At 42.5% G+C, this 21,336-nt stretch overlaps 1 protein-coding gene across 1 annotated transcript in view; it reads right to left on the bottom strand.

Annotated features, from left to right (window-relative positions):
* tm2d3 (TM2 domain containing 3) overlaps positions 1 to 21,336 on the bottom strand; it is a 41,166-nt gene continuing 19,830 nt past the window's right edge. Inside the window, exons 5-6 of the mRNA XM_060924157.1 lie at positions 7,408 to 7,483; positions 1 to 1,035 (exon numbers count right to left, since the gene is read on the bottom strand). Coding sequence (XP_060780140.1) covers positions 870 to 1,035; positions 7,408 to 7,483 — 242 coding nt within the window. The 3' untranslated portion in view covers positions 1 to 869. The remainder of the gene's footprint in view (positions 1,036 to 7,407; positions 7,484 to 21,336) is intronic.

The following is a 21,336-nucleotide window of genomic DNA, read 5'->3' on the forward strand; positions in this document are numbered from 1 at the left end:
TTTGATTTTTGCATGGTTTATTTCTATAATTACATCCCATTCATGCCTTGGTCCTTTAAAACACATCAGCGTGAATATATCTGCTTAGTGAAACCTAATGAACCTTAAGGACTGATAATCATATCATTTGCTCTTTTCAGGAGCTTAGTTGGTTTAAAAAAAAAAAAAAAAAAGAAAATAAATAGGTAGTACAAATGCAATTACGGTCGAGACAAACATTACCACGAAACACACAGGCATAATGTTACACTGCTCAACAGTGTAATGGCACTGGTACACCATGAGCTTTTTGTTTCTCTCTTTTCAACATTAAAAAGCACAAAGCATCCGAGGACGCTTTCCCAGGTGTCCATTTTCGCTCATTTCCTCAGTTACAGCTCATTCTCCTGGCTCTAGGAGACTGAAGGAACCATTTATGCATCTCGAAGATACAAAGTGGCATTACAATTCCAAGAGTCTTGGAGAGACTGAAACCAAGGATCTTTCTTTGAGTCTTTTTATGTGCTAGAGGAAGGAGGGGGAAAAAAAAAATTCTCACACCTCCTCACGCACAGCTCGGCACAAACCCTGTGCGTGTACGAGCACTAGGACTGAGAATCATGCAGACTGCTATGAAGTCGTTTACCTGTGGCGATCTTAAGCTAGACATCGTGTTTCTACGTGAACACAAGAAGAACGTTTTCCTGTAGCCTAGCTGTGGTGAGAGAAGCAGCTCAAGCTCAATCTCACCTGAGTGTTAGCAGTGTGTGTGTGTGTGTGTGTGTGTGTGTGTGTGTGTGTGTGTGTGTGTGTGTGTTTTCCAGTCCAGTCTGAAATTCACTTTGTTAACAAACAAACCAAAACAGGCCTGTATAATATCACTTTACGTCTCAGATATAGAGCGATCCATCAGCAGGTCCAACGTAACCAACGGCGATGAGGAGGACATCGATGAGGGTCCAGATGCCCAGTCCTCCGAAACTGAAGAGCTTGCCCAGTCCCTCTCTCCACTGACCCAGATAAAAGCGATCGGCTCCAAACCCACCCAGAGTGATGCTGCGTGAAACAGAGAGATGGTTCAGCCTTCAAATTATATCCATATTACGGTAAATATACAGTGCGGTCTTTACACCAATAGACAAAAAAAAAAAAATGCAAAGAAGTTATTCAACATCACAAGTTCTGTATTAAATATATTAATAAGACTTTATAGGGATTGGAGGGGGATTTACCAATTATTCCACGAAATCAAATCATACATGAGCTGATAGCCGGCGAGGCACGTACACTACTGTTCAAAAGTTTGGGGTCACCCAGACAATTTTGTGTTTTCCATGAAAAGTCACACTTTTATTTCCCGCCATAAGTTGTAAAATGAATAGAAAATATAGTCGAGACATTTTTCTGGCCATTTTGAGCATTTAATCGACCCCACAAATGTGATGCTCCAGAAACTCAATCTGCTCAAAGGAAGGTCAGTTTTATAGCTTCTCTAAAGAGCTCAACTGTTTTCAGCTGTGCTAACATGATTGTACAAGGGTTTTCTAATCATCCATTAGCCTTCTGAGGCAATGAGCAAACACATTGTACCATTAGAACACTGGAGTGAGAGTTGCTGGAAATGGGCCTCTATACACCTATGGAGATATTGCACCAAAAACCAGACATTTGCAGCTAGAATAGTCATTTACCACATTAGCAATGTATAGAGTGGATTTCTGATTAGTTTAAAGTGATGATCATTGAAAAGAACAGTGCTTTTCTTTCAAAAATAAGGACATTTCATATGCCGCTTTTCCACTACAAACGCGGCTGAGTCGAGCTGAGCCGTGCCGTGCTGAGTCGAGCTGAGTGGGGCTGTTGGAGTTGCATTTCGACTACAACCGCGCTGAACCGTGCTGGCTGGAAGTGGGTGGACACATTGGGTGGAGTTAGCGAAAGTGGGTGGACGTCACGTGATGTCGTTAAGCGGCGCAAACAGTGACATCAGTGATCTTTTAAGCGGTAGTCTCACGACCCGGAGAGTAAACAATAAACATGGAGGACATGGAGTCGTTAGTGTTGCTGGTCTTGGTGCTGTGGCTTGTTGTCACCGACAACGCCAACAGATACTGGCAAGAGCGTATAGATGAGGCGAGGCGCATAAGGCTTCAGAAATTCTCGTAATTCGTAATTATTCTTCTTCCGGGTTTACGGTGTTTACAGATCCCAGCGTGCTTGCGGGGCGTGTGTGGGCATGTGAGGACACTCCTCCTCACCAATCAGTGCACAGGGGAGTGTCTGCTCACGCCCCCAGCCTCACTCAGCTCGGTTTGGCTCGCTTCAGCCCCACTCCAAAACCGTGCGAGTTTTGGGTGCTAAGCAGGGCTGAAGCGAGCGGAGTCGTGCTGTTCTGAAGTAGTCGAAACGCGAGCCGTGTCGGGCTGAAGTGAGCTGAAAAAGGGTAGTGGAAAAGGGCCAAAAGTGACCCCAAACTTTTGAACGGTAGTGTAGCTATAATCCATGTACGATGAGATCGAATGGAATAACTGTTATTCTATCCACATTCACTGGATTTTGAAAAATGGAGCATTTTTACTTACAGTTGTGTTCACAATTATTCAACCCCCACTGAAATTAAGTGTTTTGGCCAGTTTGACATTGATTTTGATCATTTCAGTCATCTTATTTACAATTAAATCAAAGAGGCACTTGTAAATTAGACAAACATAACATTTATAATAAAATGACCACAAATGTCTTTTCTGTGCTCACATCATTATCAGTTTTATTCAACCCCCAAGTGACATTCATTCTTAGTACTTAGTACAACATCCTTTTCCAGTTATAACATCTTTCAAGCGTGAAGCATAGCTTGACACAAGTGTCTTGCAGCGACCAACGGGTATCTTAGCCCATTCTTCATGGGCAAAAGCCTCCAGTTCAGTCACATTCTTAGGCTTGCGCGCTGCAACTGCCTTCTTTAGGTCCCACCAGAGGTTCTCAATCGGATTTAAGTCTGGTGACTGCGATGGCCACTCCAGAATGTTCCATCCCTTCATCTTCAACCATGCTCCAGTGGACTTGGATGTGTGCTTAGGATCATTGTCCTGTTGAAAGGTCCAACGTCTCCCAAGCCGCAGGTTTGTGACAGACTCCATCACATTTTCTTCCAAGATTTCCTGGTACTGAAGAGAATTCATGGTACCCTGCACACGATGAAGCTTCGCTGTACCATTAGAAGCAAAACAGCCCCAAAGCATAATTGACCCCTCGCCATGCTTCACAGTAGGCAAGGTGTTCTTTTCTTCATAGGCCTGGTTCTTCCTCCTCCAAACATAGCGCTGGTCCATGGGCCCAAACAGTTCTAATTTAGTTTCATCAGTCCACAGAACACTTTCCCAAAACTTTTGTGGCTTGTCCACATGACTTTTGGCATACTGCAGTCGACTTTTCTTATTCTTTGGGGTGCGCCTGGGAGTTCTGGCACAGAGGCCATCATTACGCAGTGTGCGCCTTATTGTCTGTGCTGAAACCTCAATGCCCACATCTGACAGATCTTTTTTTCAGTTCCTCACCAGTCACACGGGGATTTTTATCCACCTGGCGCTTCAGGTAGCGCACAGCAGTCGCCGTCAGGATCTTCTTTCTACCACGACCAGATAGCGTTTCCACTGTGCCCTTTGCCTTGAATTTACAGATGATGCTTCCGATAGTATCTCTTGGAATGTTTAACACTTTGGAAATCTTCTTATATCCATTGCCATTCTTGTGAAGAGAAATAACCTCTTCTCTTGTCTTCTGGAACCATTCTCTTGCCTTCACCATGTTTGTCAACACACCAGTAAATGTCTAGAAGGAGCTGAGTATCACAGTCCTTTTAAATCTGCCTAATTGGTGCTTATTATGCTTGATTGATGCTCGTTGACATCCACAGATGTTTTCAATACCTGATTGAAAACACTTGAATGAACCTCTGTTCTTAAGAGTGGTAGTCTTAAAGGGGTTGAATAATTGCGTCAATGAAGAAATCACAAAAAGGCCATTTAATACTTTATTACAAAAGCAATTGATGTCATTTTAGTTGCATTTGGTTCTTTAACAAGTCCTTGTAAGATGTCATTATGAACACAATTACAAATGTACACTGAATTCCCTAAAACCCTTTACAGCATTGGGGGTTGCAGGGGTGATAGCGTTCCGGCGCCGGATTTCCGGCGTACCGTGGCTGGGGGAAAAAAAAAAAAAAAATCTAGTTCGCCCATTGTCCTGTGTCATTCTGAGATGCGCAGATAGACAGTAAAGGAAATTCCGAATTCCCTTTACTGTCTATCTGCGCATCTCAGAATGACACAGGACAATGGGCGAACTAGATTTTTTTTTTCCCCCCAGCCACGGTACGCCGGAAATCCGGCGCCGGAACGCTATCACCCCTGGGGTTGAATAATTTTGAACACAACTGTATTTTTTACAAATCTGATAAATAAAAACTTCACACAAAACATCCGACAAAATTATTTCCGCTTAGATGGACGTCTTAAAAACCTATCGATGTCTTTGTCATGCCGAGGTATAGAATAGCTTTAGACATTTTTTAAAATTCTTCCTTGGATATTTCAGTCATGTAATTTTCAAACTTCTTTGAGCTTTTGAATCAGTCTTTAAAAAAAAAAAAAAAACCCCACACAAGATGACCTGCGAGCTACTGCTCACTTAAGCCCGGCACGCATGGGTGATTTTCCGTCGCAAGCGTATTGCAATTTTTGGACACAAGTTTCCCTTCTCGGGTAGCTGCGTGTGCGTGTTCTCTGCGACTAGTGGGCGATTTTGGGAGGGGGATGCAAGTCACGTAGAAATCCCGTGACTACTTCGCGGGCGGGGATCGCATCGTTATCGCAAAGACACGCACATGCGGCGATATCTCGGGAACAAGTCAGCAACTGGTGACTTTTTGTCGCAGAATATCAAGCATGTTTGATACCTGCGATCTGTCGCAAGCAACACAAGTTTGCCGTTGCAAATATCCGCACACAAAGCGATTTTTTGATTGCGTCAAAAAGTTGCACGACCAAGCGATAGAAAATCGCCCGTGTGCGCCGGGCTTTATGTATCCCGCCCCCTTCTCCAATCGCGAATGCAAGCCATCGAAGGAATAGGACACATGATGAATGTTGACTTCGACAAATAATTAACCCTGAAACGAGTAAGTAAAGAGCAGTGTCCCTCCCCAAGGATTTCAAACAGCATCCTGGTAAACTCATTTTGGAATAGCATTTTGCTTCTTGAAATAGCGTCAAAATCCTCCGTGTGTTTCGTAAATATGTCAAGTCGGTAAACAGGAAGTCGATGTGCGACAGATCTGAAAATGGTAGACATGGTACAGAACCCAAAGCTGACACTCGGTACCAAATATCAAGCAGGTCTGATTTGTAGTTGCTGAGAGAGGAAAAAAAAAGTGTTACAAAAATTTTGTAAAGCCACGCTACAGGTTTCGTAAATACCTTCAGTCGGTAAACAGGAAGTCGATGTGCGACAGACCTGAAAAAACGGCATAGAACCTCGGTACCAAGTGGCTGTGATTTGTGGTTGCTGACGAAAAGGGTGTTTCGGATGGACGGAAATACGGAGATACAGACAGACCGACAGAGGTAAACTGGTTTTAAAAAAAAGTTACCACCATTAAATACTTTTATTCCATATTATTGTGTTGCTTTTCTGGGGTTTTGTTTTCGAGTAGTTTTTATTTCGTCCTCGGTTGGTTCAGCAAGGCAAGGCAAGGCAAGTTTATTTATATAGCACATTTCATACACAATGGCAGTTCAATGTGCTTTACAGAAAGCAAAACAAAAACAGTAAACAATAGAGAAATAAAATTACATAAAATAATTTTATTTTTATTCTAAAACAATTAATTAAAAGGATTAAAAGAATTAAAAGAAAATAAGAATTAAACAATAGTAAAAATAAAATAATAAAATGAAGTAGTAGTTCAAATAGGATGAGAAGAAAAAAAACCCCAGCAGAATAGAATAAAGAATAAAATAGGATAAAGTTAAAGTAAATTTAAAACATGCAGAGAAGTAAAGATTATAAAGAATGTAAAGAAGACAATATTAATTATTTAACAGAAAGCATCTGAAAACAGCTTGGTCTTTAACCTAGATTTGAAGCTGCCAACAGCAGGAGCATTTTTGATGTCCTCTGGGAGTTGGTTCCATAGCTGTACTGCATAGTAGCTAAAAGCTGCTTCACCACACTTTGTTTTAACAACTGGTTTTAATAGTACATTTTTCTGTTTTGATCTGGTAGATCTGATTGGTTAGGCCGCTGCAACATATCAGAGAGGTAATTGGGCCCTGTACCATTTAGAGATTTGTACACCAGCAGCAATGCTTTAAAGTCAATTCTGTAGCTTACTGGAAGCCAGTGAAGGGACCTTAGAATTGGAGTAATGTGCTCTGTTCTTTTTGTTCGTGTGAGAACCCTGGCCGCTGCATTTTGAACCAGCTGAAGTCGTTTGATGGTCTTTTTTGGCAGGCCTGTGAAAAGGCCATTGCAGTAATCAACCCTACTAGAGATGAAGGCATGTATTAGTTTTTCCAGATCATTTTTTGACATAAGTCCTCTTTGTTTGGAAATGTTTTTTAGGTGATAAAATGCCGTTTTAGTGATCGCTTCCATGTGACTGTCAAAGTTTAGCTCGCTGTCAATGAAAACACCAAGATTTTTAACCATATCTTTTGTTTTAATCCCCTTTGTGTCAAGAATAGTGGTAATCCTGAGTCTTTCATCTTTTTTCCAAATAGAATTACTTCTGTTTTATCTGTGTTCAGCTGAAGAAAATTTTGTGACATCCAGCCTGTTGATTTGATCGATACACTGGTAGAGACATTCAAGGGGGGCATAATCATTAGGTGATAGAGCAAAATAAATTTGGGTGTCATCTGCATAGCAGTGATACAAAATTGAATTTTTATTGATAATTTGCCCAAGTGGGAGCATATAAAGGTTGAAAAGTAATGGTCCAAGAATCGACCCCTGGGGGACACCACAGGTCAAGGACATTGACGTTGAGGAACAATTTCCCAGGGTAACAAAGAAGCTTCTAAGTATGAATTTAACCAATTGATAACTTTACCAGTCAATCCAACCCAGTGTTCAAGTCGATATAGCAGTATGTTGTGATCAACAGTATCAAAAGCTGCACTGAGGTCCAGTAACACCAGGACCGATGTTTTGCCTGCATCAGTATTAAGACGCATGTCATTTATAACTGCAACACGTTCCGCCATTTTGTTTTTCTCTACTCACAGTATATGAGCCGATATCCTGATAGTAGAGTAGCCAATCAATCAGAGCATGCGATTGCTCATATCCAGTGAATGTGGAGAGAATAAATGCATTATGTATATTTATAATACAAGGGAATTATATAAATGCATGGATTACCTGAGCGTCAGTGCTGTGGACCATTTATATCCTCCAGTCCAGTTGCAGAAGAGACGCTTCTGAAATACCCTTTTCCCTGTTCAGACAGAGTGTGATGGACAAAATGTCTACGTTTTGCACTCAAATATTTCAAAGCATAGACACTTTACTGAGCCTCAGAGCCTAATCTAGGAATTTGAAAATAGGGGACAGAAAATATTAACACGGGTAAAAATATCCCTCATTTGTTCCAGTTAGTGGGGACAGAAAAATAAGTAATACATTGGTAGATATTTTCAAGAGTACATCTATAAACAGAACAGTTTTATTAAAAAACTAAATACATGTAACAAACATTCATATCCGATGTTAATCTACCGTAAAATACCAAATAATAGCCCGGGCGATTATTTGTCTCAATCACGTAAGAGACCCGGCGCGTATTAGAGACTAGGCGGCTATTTGGAACAGGCGATTAATTCCTTCTTCACAAACACCTTCCCCAAAATCTACCTCAAAACGGGGAAAAAAAAAATCATTCTCAGATAGGCCTACTTTTAACCAGTATAACTTACAGTTTGTTTAGAGTTAGATTACAGATAGCACGGTGCCGACTTCGGGGAATTTTGAAGACGCAGAATGCATCTTCGCATGGCACAGTCGGGGTGGATAAAGGATAAATCACACACCTTTTCCTGTTAATGACTAGTTAAGTGCATGCTTTACAAAATAATCAAGAAACCACACCATTGTCTGTGCGCAGCACTGTGATTTAATTACTCTGCAAAGTTATGGTCACTTGCTATCACCCTCACCCATGCAGCCTCCCTCCACCCTTTGCGCTTCGCGATGTCTGTCAATCTGAAATTGCATGGAGGGCGCGACGTTGAAGCAACATAATTAGGGTGCGAAGTGTCAAACCAAAGGGTTTTTTCTTATGCTGAAAAATAAGTGACCTGCAGTGGCTACATACTGTCATCTTGCATCACGTTTCTCTCCAAGACGTCTCCCTATTTGGCCGATATGAGCCTATTCCCCGAGTGAGTTGGTACGGTGGCTCGACCCCGTAGAAAACTTAAAGTTCGGATGAAAGTTAGTTGAATAGGTTACTGACTTGTAGGCCTACATGCTGCCTGCCTGACGCGTGCTTCTGCCCAACTTGCACGACAGATTACTTGTTGAAAAGGCCCCTTGGATTAGATTGGCCGCGAGCAGACTGAAATGCATGTTAGAACGCTCTCACCTTTTTTGTAAAGCGTCTTCCAGATCCGAATGGGTAAGGGCAAGTGAAATGGTATAAGGTCTTTAATAAAACTCAGTGTGTGCTTTGACGCATGCATTCGGCAATTTAGGTCGTTTAACAGAAGCAGCAGTCCAACCTTGGAAACCCGCAGTCCTCAATGTCACCACACACGCTGGCTTTCGTTGGGTATACCCAAAGGGGTGGCTAAGACATCTGTCAAAAGTTACGGAGTTGCATTCCTCAAGAAATATTACGGTAGACCAAGATTATAACATTGAAATGGCATGTTTATTATCACGTAACAAAATGTTGTAAACAGTATTATAGAAATAATTTCATTCATTCATTCATATTGTTTCGGTAGAAAACTATGCAATGCAAAATCGTTTAAACACCAGAAAACCAGAAAAGTGCTGGGCCTCAAGATTCTAGATAGAACGTTCGGACGCTTTTTTTTTTTTTTTAGACCCCGGCGAGTATTCGGAACCGGCCTTTATTTGTCACAACACACGCGTACACCCGGCCGTTAAAGGGAACTCGGCGGTTAATTGGAACTCGGCTATTATTTGGTATTTTATGGTATATAATATCATAATTATGGCACGATACATATCCTTTAATACAGTGATATGAAAACCATATCAGCAAACACTTATCCGCAGTTTATAGTATTGCACAAACATTATGATCAGATCTGAACTTTAAAAATGTAAAAGATTTTAGATCAAAAACTATATGAAGAATTATATACTGCAAAACCTTACAAATATGACTAGTTTTCTGTTATATGACTAGGTTACTGTTTTACTATAAATCATGTGACTAGCCTATTTTTACCAATTTGACCACCAGTAGTATAATGCTGCATATCAAATATGACATCATTTGATATAGTTAAAGGTGCAGTACGAGATTTTGGAATAACGGTTCCCGCAAGCCATATTTTGAAAAGAAACACGCCCGCCCTCGCCATGCTCCCACCCCCCGTGTCTCCACCCCTCCAAAGCACATGAACGCGCATTGCCAGTTCCCGAGCGTTCATGGTTGTCGCGAGGACTGTTTGCATTAGCTCGGTGCGTTTCAACCACTGTTAGCGCGGAAGGAGAGATCATCAGGTGTGCCGTGGCGTCTTCTCAGGTAAGACTGAACAACATCGTAGTGAAAGTAACCAACTAACATGATTATCATTTCAAGAAATATATTTGTCTGCATACTACATTAGAAGTTGACTTTTCACTTGTTTTCATACTTGTTATACCTAATCTAATTCTAGTATGACTGATATGTCGGGGGTTCTGGAGCAGTCACCGCCCTCGCCCAAGCAGTGCTCATGGCTAAAGGCCAATTTATGCTGGCAACCCAGTCCTCGCAGATAGCGTCGCAGACAGTGTCTGCGTAGCCCCCCCACCTTCGCAGACGCTCTGCGCACACCTCCCAAAAATTGTGACCACCGCAGAAGCCTCGCAGACAGCGTCGCAGACAAGAGGGCTCTGATTGGTCCACTCTACATCCGCTGTACACGCACTTCCGCTTCCCTACTTTCCTGGTTTGTTTTGTTTTCACGACCGGCATTTTTAAAAACACGAGCGAAGATGGAGCAGCACGAAGAGCGGTTGATTGAGGAAGTGAGAAAGTACGTACATCTATACGACTCCAGTTCTAGTCATTATAAAAAAAAAATGTTCTAGTCATTATAATGCAAGGCTGACACTTGCACGATTCCGTGGCACGCATTGGCACGACTCGAGTCGTGCCAGTGCGCAAACTAGTCGTAAACTGGCGTGAAGTGTGCGTAAACCCGTCGTGACTGCGTACCATGTCGGGACGAGAATTTTGAAATGTTCAAAATTTTGGTCACGACAAAATTTCGCAACCGGGTCGTGAACTATGCGCAAACTGTTCGTGATCTCGTCGGGACGATGCGGGAGGATGCGTGCCAGTGCGTGGAAGTGCGCGCCATGCCACGACTGTCACGAACTGCCACGAATAGTTCACGAACAGCTCACGTCGAGTTCACGAGTAGTTCACGACATGTTCACGAATTGGTGCGCGTCGCAGCGTGGCCGTGCCTTCCCACTGACACGGTCACGCATTGATGGCACGAGCAGTTCACGACTAGTTTACGCACTTCACGAACAGTTTGCGCATGGCACGAGCAGCTGCCAGGTATAGGCATCTTCTCTTCTCTGCAATGATTGTGTCTCTGGTATTCAGCATGTTGTCTCTTCCACAGCCAATTCAAAAATGACCAGGGGTTGGGGAGGCCACCATTGCATCGGTTTGAAGTCCTTTTTGTTATTTGAGTCGCCGCCAGCGGTCGAACGCTGCGCCAATGTTCACTCTGGTCTTGACTCGTCCTTTTTCATAAAGTTTCCTGGCAGTTGCCTTTTCGAATACAGATTTTCGTTTTCTTTTTTGACCAGTTGTGTGCGTCTGTTCTGCCATAGTGTTATGTAATTATTGTAGGCCAGTATCTAGATAAAATGGGCTAGTATGGTAGACTATCTATCCGTTGCTTTGAAATGGCTTAGGTGGGGTTTACATTAGACCGTATCAGCGGATCATCAGATTAACGTTTTTAAAACGATTAGCGTGCACACAGCAACGCCAATACACGATTCGCGTGCACACAGCAACGCCAATACACGGATACGCTCGGCTCCGCAGGCATCCTGCGCTCCAAATCACTCCGCCCTGAACAGCAAGTGCCCTCTGGAGGGTGCGCACTCCGGCCCTGCGCAGCTCACAGAGCGCGCGAGTGAAGCGCACGAGCAGTGATTCGGGACTGAGCCGCTGTGTGTGTGATCTCAGTGCATGTCGGGTATGCGCGTCACTTACCACTTGCAAGTGGAAGGATGGCAAGCCTAAAGACAATCATAACTACACAATGGGCAGTATTCGCATCAGTATTTGCAGTATTTTCATACTTTTATACTCTTTAATGAAAGGTGATACAAGGCGGAAGTCCGCGCCGTTTTTCAGCAGTCGCGTCACATGACCAACGCCAGCGAATCAGGAAGGTGGATGTCACAGTGACGTTGTCCAATGACGACGCCAGCTAGAGCTCAGCACAGCGTATCCGCGTATTCTCAATGTTTACACAGCACCGGACCAGACACGATCTGGATTGAATACGTGGACCCTGGCGGATTCCCGTTTCCCGGCGTTTCCAGGCGGTTTAATGTAAATGGACAGTGCATCCGCGAAGAAAACGAGACAGATACGGTCTAATGTAAACTTGGCCTTAGTTCACCTGGAGTGGTCCCTGCGCATACTGTACGTGCAAGGGTAGGGGCGGGGGTGGGGCGGTGAGGGTTGGGGAGGGTTTGGGGTCGCAGGCTTCAGTCTGATTGACGTGTCAGTATCCAATCATTTTGAGGTGGTACCTCGATAGGATTGGATGGCGTTTTTCCTTTATTTTACACTGTAGACTGGATTAAAATATTTCGTTTTTGGGTCAAACCTTCTATTGTACTGCTTGCGACATGGGTGTGAGGAGCTTTTCAAGCAATATGGTAAAAAATACTCCTGAAAAAAATCTCGTACTGCACCTTTAAGTCTAAAATCCATGTAGTCTTGCCACTATTAATTAATAATAAGATGAAAAATCTGACTTTCTGAATAAAATAAAAAAATCACTATCAAATATTTAAAAATGCTATCATATTTGTTTTGTTCAGACCACCTTTCATGAAAGTGAAAAAACTTTAAACAATCTACCCATGTTTAAACTAGATTTTGACATAAATGACTGGAGATAATCTCAAAATTCAGACTTCCTAAAAAATATATAATCTCTATCATTTACAATCTTACAGCACCTACAATTACACAAGAACAGATTAAATATAGTTCATAATATTTTTAAATAAAACTTACATAATACCAAACATTATCAAACTAATTGTATATTGGCATTAGGAAAATAATGTCAAATTCAAACTTCAAAAACCATCATCAATCAGAATCAAATGACTTCGTATGTCTTCACACTGTCATATAATTACTCTAAGATCATATTTGTACACAAACTTATATATCAACTAAGCACCTTTACTATTTGAATATGATTAATAACATAATACTCACTTCTGTGTCTTCGTTTTGTTTCCTTTTTTCGTCCGAAGGTCTTTCAACGTGACCACGCGTTTTGACATTGTTATGTTTGGATGAGACAGAACGATATGCCATGTGCTTTTGGGTATTTTTAAAACACTTCACACGATTGGTTGAGATACACTCAGTGCGTTTACATGCACATAGAGAAAATCGAATCTCTGCCGTAGCTCGACTGAAATCGAAGTTCTAAATGCCATGGAAACACCTTAGCTCGGCTGAAATCGAACCGAACTGGATTTCTCGTAATCGAGCTACGCGACCTAGATTATGCGATTGTAGCCGAGCTACTTAGTGCATGTAAACCCTATCGAGCTACGTAATTGAGCTACTTACTTCAGCACTGCCCCTTCCGGAAGTGACGAGACCACAAGCGGGAAACATAACCGCCTCAGTCGGCATGACAACAGTAGTCGTAGCGAGCAGCAGAAGAGGTCAGGAGGAACAACATCTCTCGATGTTGCTGTCTTCGTCGTCGTTCTTCTTGTGAACACGGAACTGATAACTTTGTTTATACTCTTGAATAGCTCTTCTTCATGACGACAACCGGAAGTGTACCAACACGATGGGGTGTGTAGCGCCACCTGTGGCTCGGGTGCACAATGTACCTCACACAATAGCTCGATTTCCTTGTGTGCATGTAGGATTGGATTTCTCTGGCACCCCTGCTGGGACCCTTAGCTTGATTTGGATGTGCATGGAAACGCACTGATTGTCTTCCGGTTCAGTGACCAATGATATAATAGTTCACAAAACAGTTTTACCCGCTAAATAAACCATTCGGAATACTTCGGTCCTTTCCGATATTTTCCGATTGGTGTGTAAACAGCGCTATATTTACCGCAGTGCTTGCGAGCTGGTGCTGACAAATTGATACGCACAAGATTCAGTAAAACGCGACTACACGCTCTCTACTTATAAATGCGCGACAAAATGAATAGATACGCGAGATCACTCTCGTGCCCAAAAAGTGGATGTGCGACAGACAGATATAAAAAAAACGCGTATTCTCGCGTATTACGCGCCCTAGATTAGGCTCTGGAGCCTGTAAACGTTATGTGCATGAACGAAGAGCAGTACAAGACGTACTGCTCTTACAGTCACGGGGAGGGAACTGAACACAAACGTTCCTCAGACTGAACATATTCATTCTAAACAGATACAAAACACACATGAATAAAAGGTGCCTTTCTATTAATAAGAAAGCTTGCTAGAGCTTCTTGCAGGGTTCACAGGATGTCAAGTTGGGACTTGAAGTCTTGATTGGGAAAAGTCACATGAATGGGATGTTTTTACTTTCATGCAGGAGCAAGCGGTCAGATATGAAGCATGACGGACAAACAAACAAACAAAAAAAAATCACGTTCATTCAACGTTCTGCACTGCATTTAGAGCATCTTTAGTCACTGTTACGGCTTTTTGACCAACAGGGAACAGGTTCTTGAGCTGGTTTCGTTCTTTGAACCCTGGTGCCTGCGTTTCCAACAGTTTTGAATGGAACCGTTGTAATCAATCAATCAATCAATCAAGGACGTGTCATCAACAGAGAGCGTTGGACGATGCGGAACGGAAGCAAACAAACAGTCGTAGCAAGAGGGTGGACCGCGTTGATTTTCTGCGATGTTCTGTAAATCGCAGATGTTTGCGTTCATCCAAAAAACAAGCAGGGACCAACAACTAATGATAAAAGGAGATAGGACGTCTCCAAACTAAACTAACGACATGCCCACTGATGTCACACTGGTAAAAACCAGCTCTCTTTTAGTTCCAGCTGGGAACCAACTTTTCTGGTTCTGAACCAAATTATTTTTGGTCGAAATGCTCCGATCGGTTCAAAATTTGCAGCACAAACCAGACCAGAACTTGTCCCCTGTATGTGGAAAAGGAGTATTCCTGGTCAGGATCAGAGTGATTTAAATTAATTTAAAGCAAAACCGACCAAATTAATTAGAAAATATAGGACGACAAAATAATAACTGCAAGAGCATGTCTCCAAGATTGGGGTTTTAATCCCGGAATTTTCCAGCATTTGTGGAGACTTATGGTTTACATTTCCGACTTTTGGTTGAAGATATTAGCATCGTATATATTATTATACATCAAATATCAAAGCTGAAACCAAATAAATATACTTTACACACATCAGTCCAAGGATGTTTACTTGCCCTTGATCTCTGATAAAGTACAGTGGTGCTTGAAAGTTTGTGAACCCTTTAGAATTGTCTATATTTCTGCATAAATATGACCTAAAACATCATCAGATTTTCACACAAGTCCTAAAAGTAGATAAAGAGAACCCAGTTAAACAAATGAGACAAAAATATTATACTTGGTCATTTATTTATTGAGGAAAATGAGCCAATATTACATATCTGTGAGTGGCAAAAAAAAGTATGTGAACCTCTAGGATTAGCAGTTAATTTGAAGGTGAAATTAGAGTCAGGTGTTTTCAGTCAATGGGATGACAATCAGGTGTGAGTGGGCACCCTGTTTTATTTAAAGAACAGGGATCTATCAAAAGTCTGATCTTCACAACACATGTTTGTGGAAGTGTATCATGGCACGAACAAAGGAGATTTCTGAGGACCTCAGAAAAAGTGTTGTTGATGCTCATCGGGCTGGAAAAGGTTACAAAACCATCTCTAAAGAGTTTGGACTCCACCAATCCACAGTCAGACAGATTGTCTACAAATGGAGGAAATTCAAGACCATTGTTACCCTCCCCAGGAGTGGTCGACCAACAAAGATCACTCCAAGAGCAAGGCGTGTAATAGTTGGCGAGGTCACAAAGGACCGCAGGGTAACTTCTAAGCAACTGAAGGCCTCTCTCACATTGGCTACTGTTAATGTTCATGGAGTCCACCATCAGGAGAACACTGAACAACAATGGTGTGCATGGCAGGGTTGCAAGGAGAAAGCCACGGCTCTCCAAAAAAACCATTGCTGCTCATCTGCAGTTTGCTAAAGATCACGTGGATAAGCCAGAAGGCTATTGGAAAAATGTTTTGTGGATGGATGAGACCAAAATAGAACTTTTTGGTTTAAATGAAAAGCAGTATGTTTGGAGAAAGGAAAACACTGCATTCCAGCATAAGAACCTTATCCCATCTATGAAACATGGTGGTGGTAGTATCATGGTTTGGGCCTGTTTTGCTGCATCTGGGCCAGGACGGCTTGCCATCATTGATGGAACAATGAATTCTGAATTATACCAGCGAATTCTAAAGGAAAATGTCAGGACATCTGTCCATGAACTGAATCTCAAGAGAAGGTGGGTCATGCAGCAAGACAATGACCCTAAGCACACAAGTCGTTCTACCAAAGAATGGTTAAAGAAGAATAAAGTTAAATGTTTTGGAATGGCCAAGTCCAATCAAAATGTTGTGGAAGGACCTGAAGCGAGCAGTTCATGTGAGGAAACCCACCAACATCCCAGAGTTGAAGCTGTTCTGTACGGAGGAATGGGATAAAATTCCTCCAAGCCGGTGTGCAGGACTGATCAACAGTTACCACAAACATTTAGTTGCAGTTATTGCTGCACAAGGGGGTCACACCAGATACTGAAAGCAAAGGTTCACATACTTTTGCCACTCACAGATATGCAATCATTTTCCTCAATAAATAAATGACCAAGTATAATATTTTGTCTCATTTGTTTAACTGGGTTCTCTTTATCTACTTTTAGGACTTGTGGGAAAATCTGATGATGTTTTAGGTCATATTTATGCAGAAATATAGAAAATTCTAAAGGGTTCACAAACTTTCAAGCACCACTGTATATTTATTTGAGATTTATCAGAGAGAGAGTCATATCCTCATATCCAAGACACACAACACAAATGCCAAATAAAAAGCGCTCCACAGGTTAATGTCATTCAAATGGCAGCCTTCCCCAAGAAAAATAAAGCCGCGAGCACCGGAACAAAATGACATTTCAATCCCCCACTTAGCTCCGTATTTACCTCCTCAAAAAGAAAAAAAAAAAAAAAAAAAAAAAAAAAGAGCTGATACCATCTCCTCGTGCAGCTCTTTCACATCTCCGAGCCTCCTCTCCTCTCTTAAATCGCTGTGCAGCTTTTCTCGTGATAAAATCAGCCGCACCGACAGAAAGCCTGCCGCTTTTATTCAGGCTTCCTCGCATGAACGAAGGACCTTTTAAAAAACGCCATATGAATGAACTCATAATACCACCCACGTTACTCCTGTAACCTGAAGCCGTCTGGACAGAAACAACTGAATGAATTCTGAGCAACATGCCGCTGGGAAACACTGTGCGGCTGCCAGTGGACCGATACATCAGCGGTGTGAGGATATACTGTATTAGAGAAGAGTGTGCGCTGCTGGAAAGCCTGATCCGTAAACTAACTCGGCAATCGATTTTCCTTTTCTTCTCCTCTCGAACCTCTTTAAACACCTGAAACTAGGGCTTGATACTGATTTTTCCTTCACTGCGATTTTTCCCTTTTTAAAAATATCACGATCAATTATTTAAAGAGACAAGAAAATCTGCGACGTCTTCGATAATATCAGAGGAGTTCAAAACGTTTAAGTTAGAACAACGCAAAATGCGTAACAGCTGGCACATCTGGCAATAAACCAGAACGTCAAGAACGTAGTAGCTCATCTGGCTTGCTGTCAAAACAACCATGACGACCAAAACGTCAACCAGAACTGAAATGTGACAATGTGAGAGAGGACCAACCTCCACGACAAACTGCTTACAACAGGAACATCAACAAAGGACTGAATTTGTTCCCCGAAAGAAGATCGACCCAAAACATCGAGCAGAACTGAATTCGCGTGATAAACGAGAGAGGAGATACAATTCTAGTCAGAAGAAAACGTGTCAAGTTGGCGATACAACGACCGAGTTTTGTTCCCTGAGGGAAGATCGACCCAAAACGATCAGAACTGAAGTTGGGTGAGAACTGCAAGAGGAGATAAAATTCTAATGAGTCGTCCAAAAATTTGTGACGTTAGCAGTTAGCAAATTAGCAGTTCGTTAGCAAAAATTCGCAACGCAATGAACTGAGGGAGGAGCTATGATTTAACTGAAAATAAACTGAAAATTTGTTTACAAAACAACCCAGTTTTGTTCCTCAAGCGAACATCGACCCAAAACATTATCAGTCAGAACTGGAATCGGATGAGAAATCAGAAAGGAAGTGATACAATTCTAGCGAGAGGCCTGGAAAATTCGTTAATTTGACCGAATTAGCAAAACATTTGAAAAAACCATGACCAAGTTTTGTGCGGAGTGATGAGTTGAGGTCTTTCGGAACGGAAATCCGTGAAGAACTGACGGAAAAGATACGATTTAAAGCCTAGGTCACAACTGGACGTACGATTTTTTGGCCGTGCGATTTTTGGCGTTTCCCAAATCGCTGCGGTTTTTTTGTTCGTGGAGAAAGATGCACGTTGGCTGTAAGTTTGTCTTGCAACCTGAAAAAAAAACGTAAGCGCCCGTAGAGTTTGTTTGACATGACAAAGAACCTCTGTGGCCGGTCTGCGGCCAGTCTACGGCTTGAAAATCAGCACGTCATACGCGCGCCCTCCGTGCGTTTCTTGCACGTAGACCGGCCGTAAGAGCACGTACGGCCGGTTGTGACCTAGGCTTAACTGAATTGTGGGCGACGGATGACGGACGCCACGGCGATAGCCCATCGGTCTTACGGTCAGTTGAACTAATAACCCTACATCATCGCTTGTTTACCTACCGCAATGCATTATGGGTGATACCCGGGGTCAGCGCCACCGTATTATTTACTTTCGCCTTTGTTAGACACTGCATTGTTGTGTCCAAGCGGTTTTAACCATGCCGCCTAAAAGTGAAAATGCTGTGTGCCTTACTGTGTCTCTACAACAAAGACAACACCTCATTTGAGCCTTTATTTTATCAGCTGCCGACTGAGAAGAGGAGAAGAAAGAAATGGATAAGTTTAATCCGCAACGAAAAATCGAAATGGACGAGGGTTTGCAGGTTACATTTCTCTGGTGTGAAAAAGACGTACTTAAACTGGGACCCAGTAATATTTCCATGGTCTGCGGAACGGCCTTCGGTTATAGATGATTATAACAATCGACACTGATCATCGTCTGAAACTAGCGATATTCCAAAGCCTGGAAAACACAGAAGTGTTCTTCGGCCTTTGCCGCTCAATGTACCGAAGCACTCGGCAGCCGAACGAGCCTGTCGGACCAATAAAACTCCCAAACCACCAAGCGTTCTCTTTCGGGTACGTGTAATGTTCAGTGTACCTCACTAGCAGCGTTTACTGAAAAAAAATGCATTTTACTGAACAGGACACAGCAGATCAACGGGTTTCCAAAGGTTTTTTTTTTTAATGTTTCTTGAGATCAAGTTTTATTTAACCAATCACTCATTTATCACTCGGACCATTAATCGCCCTCGAATCCCCCGTGAGAGCGCCACTGCTCTGTGCCAGTTCCCGATATTCAGATAGATTTTTCTCGATAAAAAGTTTAGCTGGTGCAATATACGTCCTCAGAAATAAGACATTCTGAGATTTGATGTTGTTGTTGTACAGTGTGGTCAACTCGGTCGAGATTCTTACCTTCTCACCAAGCTTGATTTGGATTCCGATGTTCCCGCTGTAAACATTCGACACGTTAGCCACCTCTTTAAATCACCAATTTCATTGTCTTCCACGACAGAGCACGGCAAAATCGCTCCTCTGACATCGCTCTCACGTGAAATTAAATCCAACATATCGCTCAACTACTGACCCCGGCTATCCCCCATAGTGCATTGTGGTAAACAAGTGATGACGTAGTTACACTTGGGGGCTATTAGAGTCAGAGTAAACAATTTATAAATGATTCATTATATTATCATTATAACTTCTACAATTTGAGTACTGATCTTCGTTTTGATAAATTTGCTTATTTTTTTTTAAATAAACAGTAATATACATTATGCTTGTGTTATAATTTATCATTTGTTCACATTTTTATAGTTCGAGCATTCAGAGACTAAAATGCTCCGAAATAAATTATTAGTTATTAATTATTATTAGTCACTGGATGTAGTGGCCATGGAACACCGTGTATGGATGATCTCATTACATCACAACAAAAACCTACCTGAAAACACTTACTTTGCTGAAAATACACACCTTGATGTACAGTGGGGCAAAAACGTATTTAGTCAGTCACCAATTGTGCAAGTTCTCCCACTTAAAAAGATGAGAGAGGCCTGTAATTTTCATCATAGTACAGGTACACTTCAACTATGAGAGACAGAATGAGGAAAAAAAAAAAATCCAGAAAATCACATTGTCTGATTTTTAAAGAATTTATTTGCAAATTATGGTGGAAATAAGTATTTGGTCAATAACAAAAGTTCATCTCAATACTTTGTTATATACCCTTTGTTGGCAATGACAGAGGTCAAACGTTTTCTGTAAGTCTTCACAAGGTTTTCACACACTGTTGCTGGTATTTTGGCCCATTCCTCCATGCAGATCTCCTCTAGAGCAGTGATGTTTTGGGGCTGTCGCTGGGCAACACGGACTTTCAACTCCCTCCAAAGATTTTCTATGGGGTTGAGATCTGGAGACTGGCTAGGCCACTCCAGGACCTTGAAATGCTTCTTACGAAGCCACTCCTTCGTTGCCCGGGCGGTGTGTCTTGCTGATGGAAGGAGGTTTTCACTCAAAATCTCACGATACATGGCCCCATTCAGTCGTCCTGGTCCCTTTGCAGAAAAACAGCCCCAAAGCATGATGTTTCCACCCCCATGCTTCACAGTAGGTATGGTGTTCTTTGGATGCAACTCAGCATTCTTTCTCCTCCAAACACGACAAGTTGAGTTTTTGCCAAAAAGTTCTACTTTGGCTTCATCTGACCATATGACATTCTGGGCGGCACGGTGGTGTAGTGGTTAGCGCTGTCGCCTCACAGCAAGAAGGTCCTGGGTTCGAGCCCCGGGGCCGGCGAGGGCCTTTCTGTGTGGAGTTTGCATGTTCTCCCCGTGTCCGCGTGGGTTTCCTCCGGGTGCTCCGGTTTCCCCCACAGTCCAAAGACATGCAGGTTAGGTTAACTGGTGATTCTAAATTGACCGTAGGTGTGAATGTGAGTGTGAATGGTTGTCTGTGTCTATGTGTCAGCCCTGTGATGACCTGGCGACTTGTCCAGGGTGTACCCCGCCTTTCGCCCGTAGTCAGCTGGGATAGGCTCCAGCTTGCCTGCGACCCTGTAGAAGGATAAAGCGGCTAGAGATAATGAGATGAGATGAGATATGACATTCTCCCAATCCTCTTCTGGATCATCCAAATGCTCTCTAGCGAACTTCAGACGGGCCTGGACATGTACTGGCTTAAGCAGGGGGACCCGTCTGGCACTGCAGGATTTGAGTCCCTGGCGGCGTAGTGTGTTACTGATGGTAGCCTTTGTTACTTTGGTCCCAGCTCTCTGCAGGTCATTCACTAGGTCCCCCCATGTGGTTCTGGGATTTTTGCTCACCGTTCTTGTGATCATTTTGACCCCACAAGGGTGAGATCTTGCGTGGAGCCCCAGATCGAGGGAGATTATCAGTGGTCTTGTATGTCTTCCATTTTCTAATAATTGCT

Source organism: Neoarius graeffei, chromosome 6 (genome assembly GCF_027579695.1).
Source record: "Neoarius graeffei isolate fNeoGra1 chromosome 6, fNeoGra1.pri, whole genome shotgun sequence".
Lineage (NCBI taxonomy): Eukaryota > Metazoa > Chordata > Actinopteri > Siluriformes > Ariidae > Neoarius > Neoarius graeffei.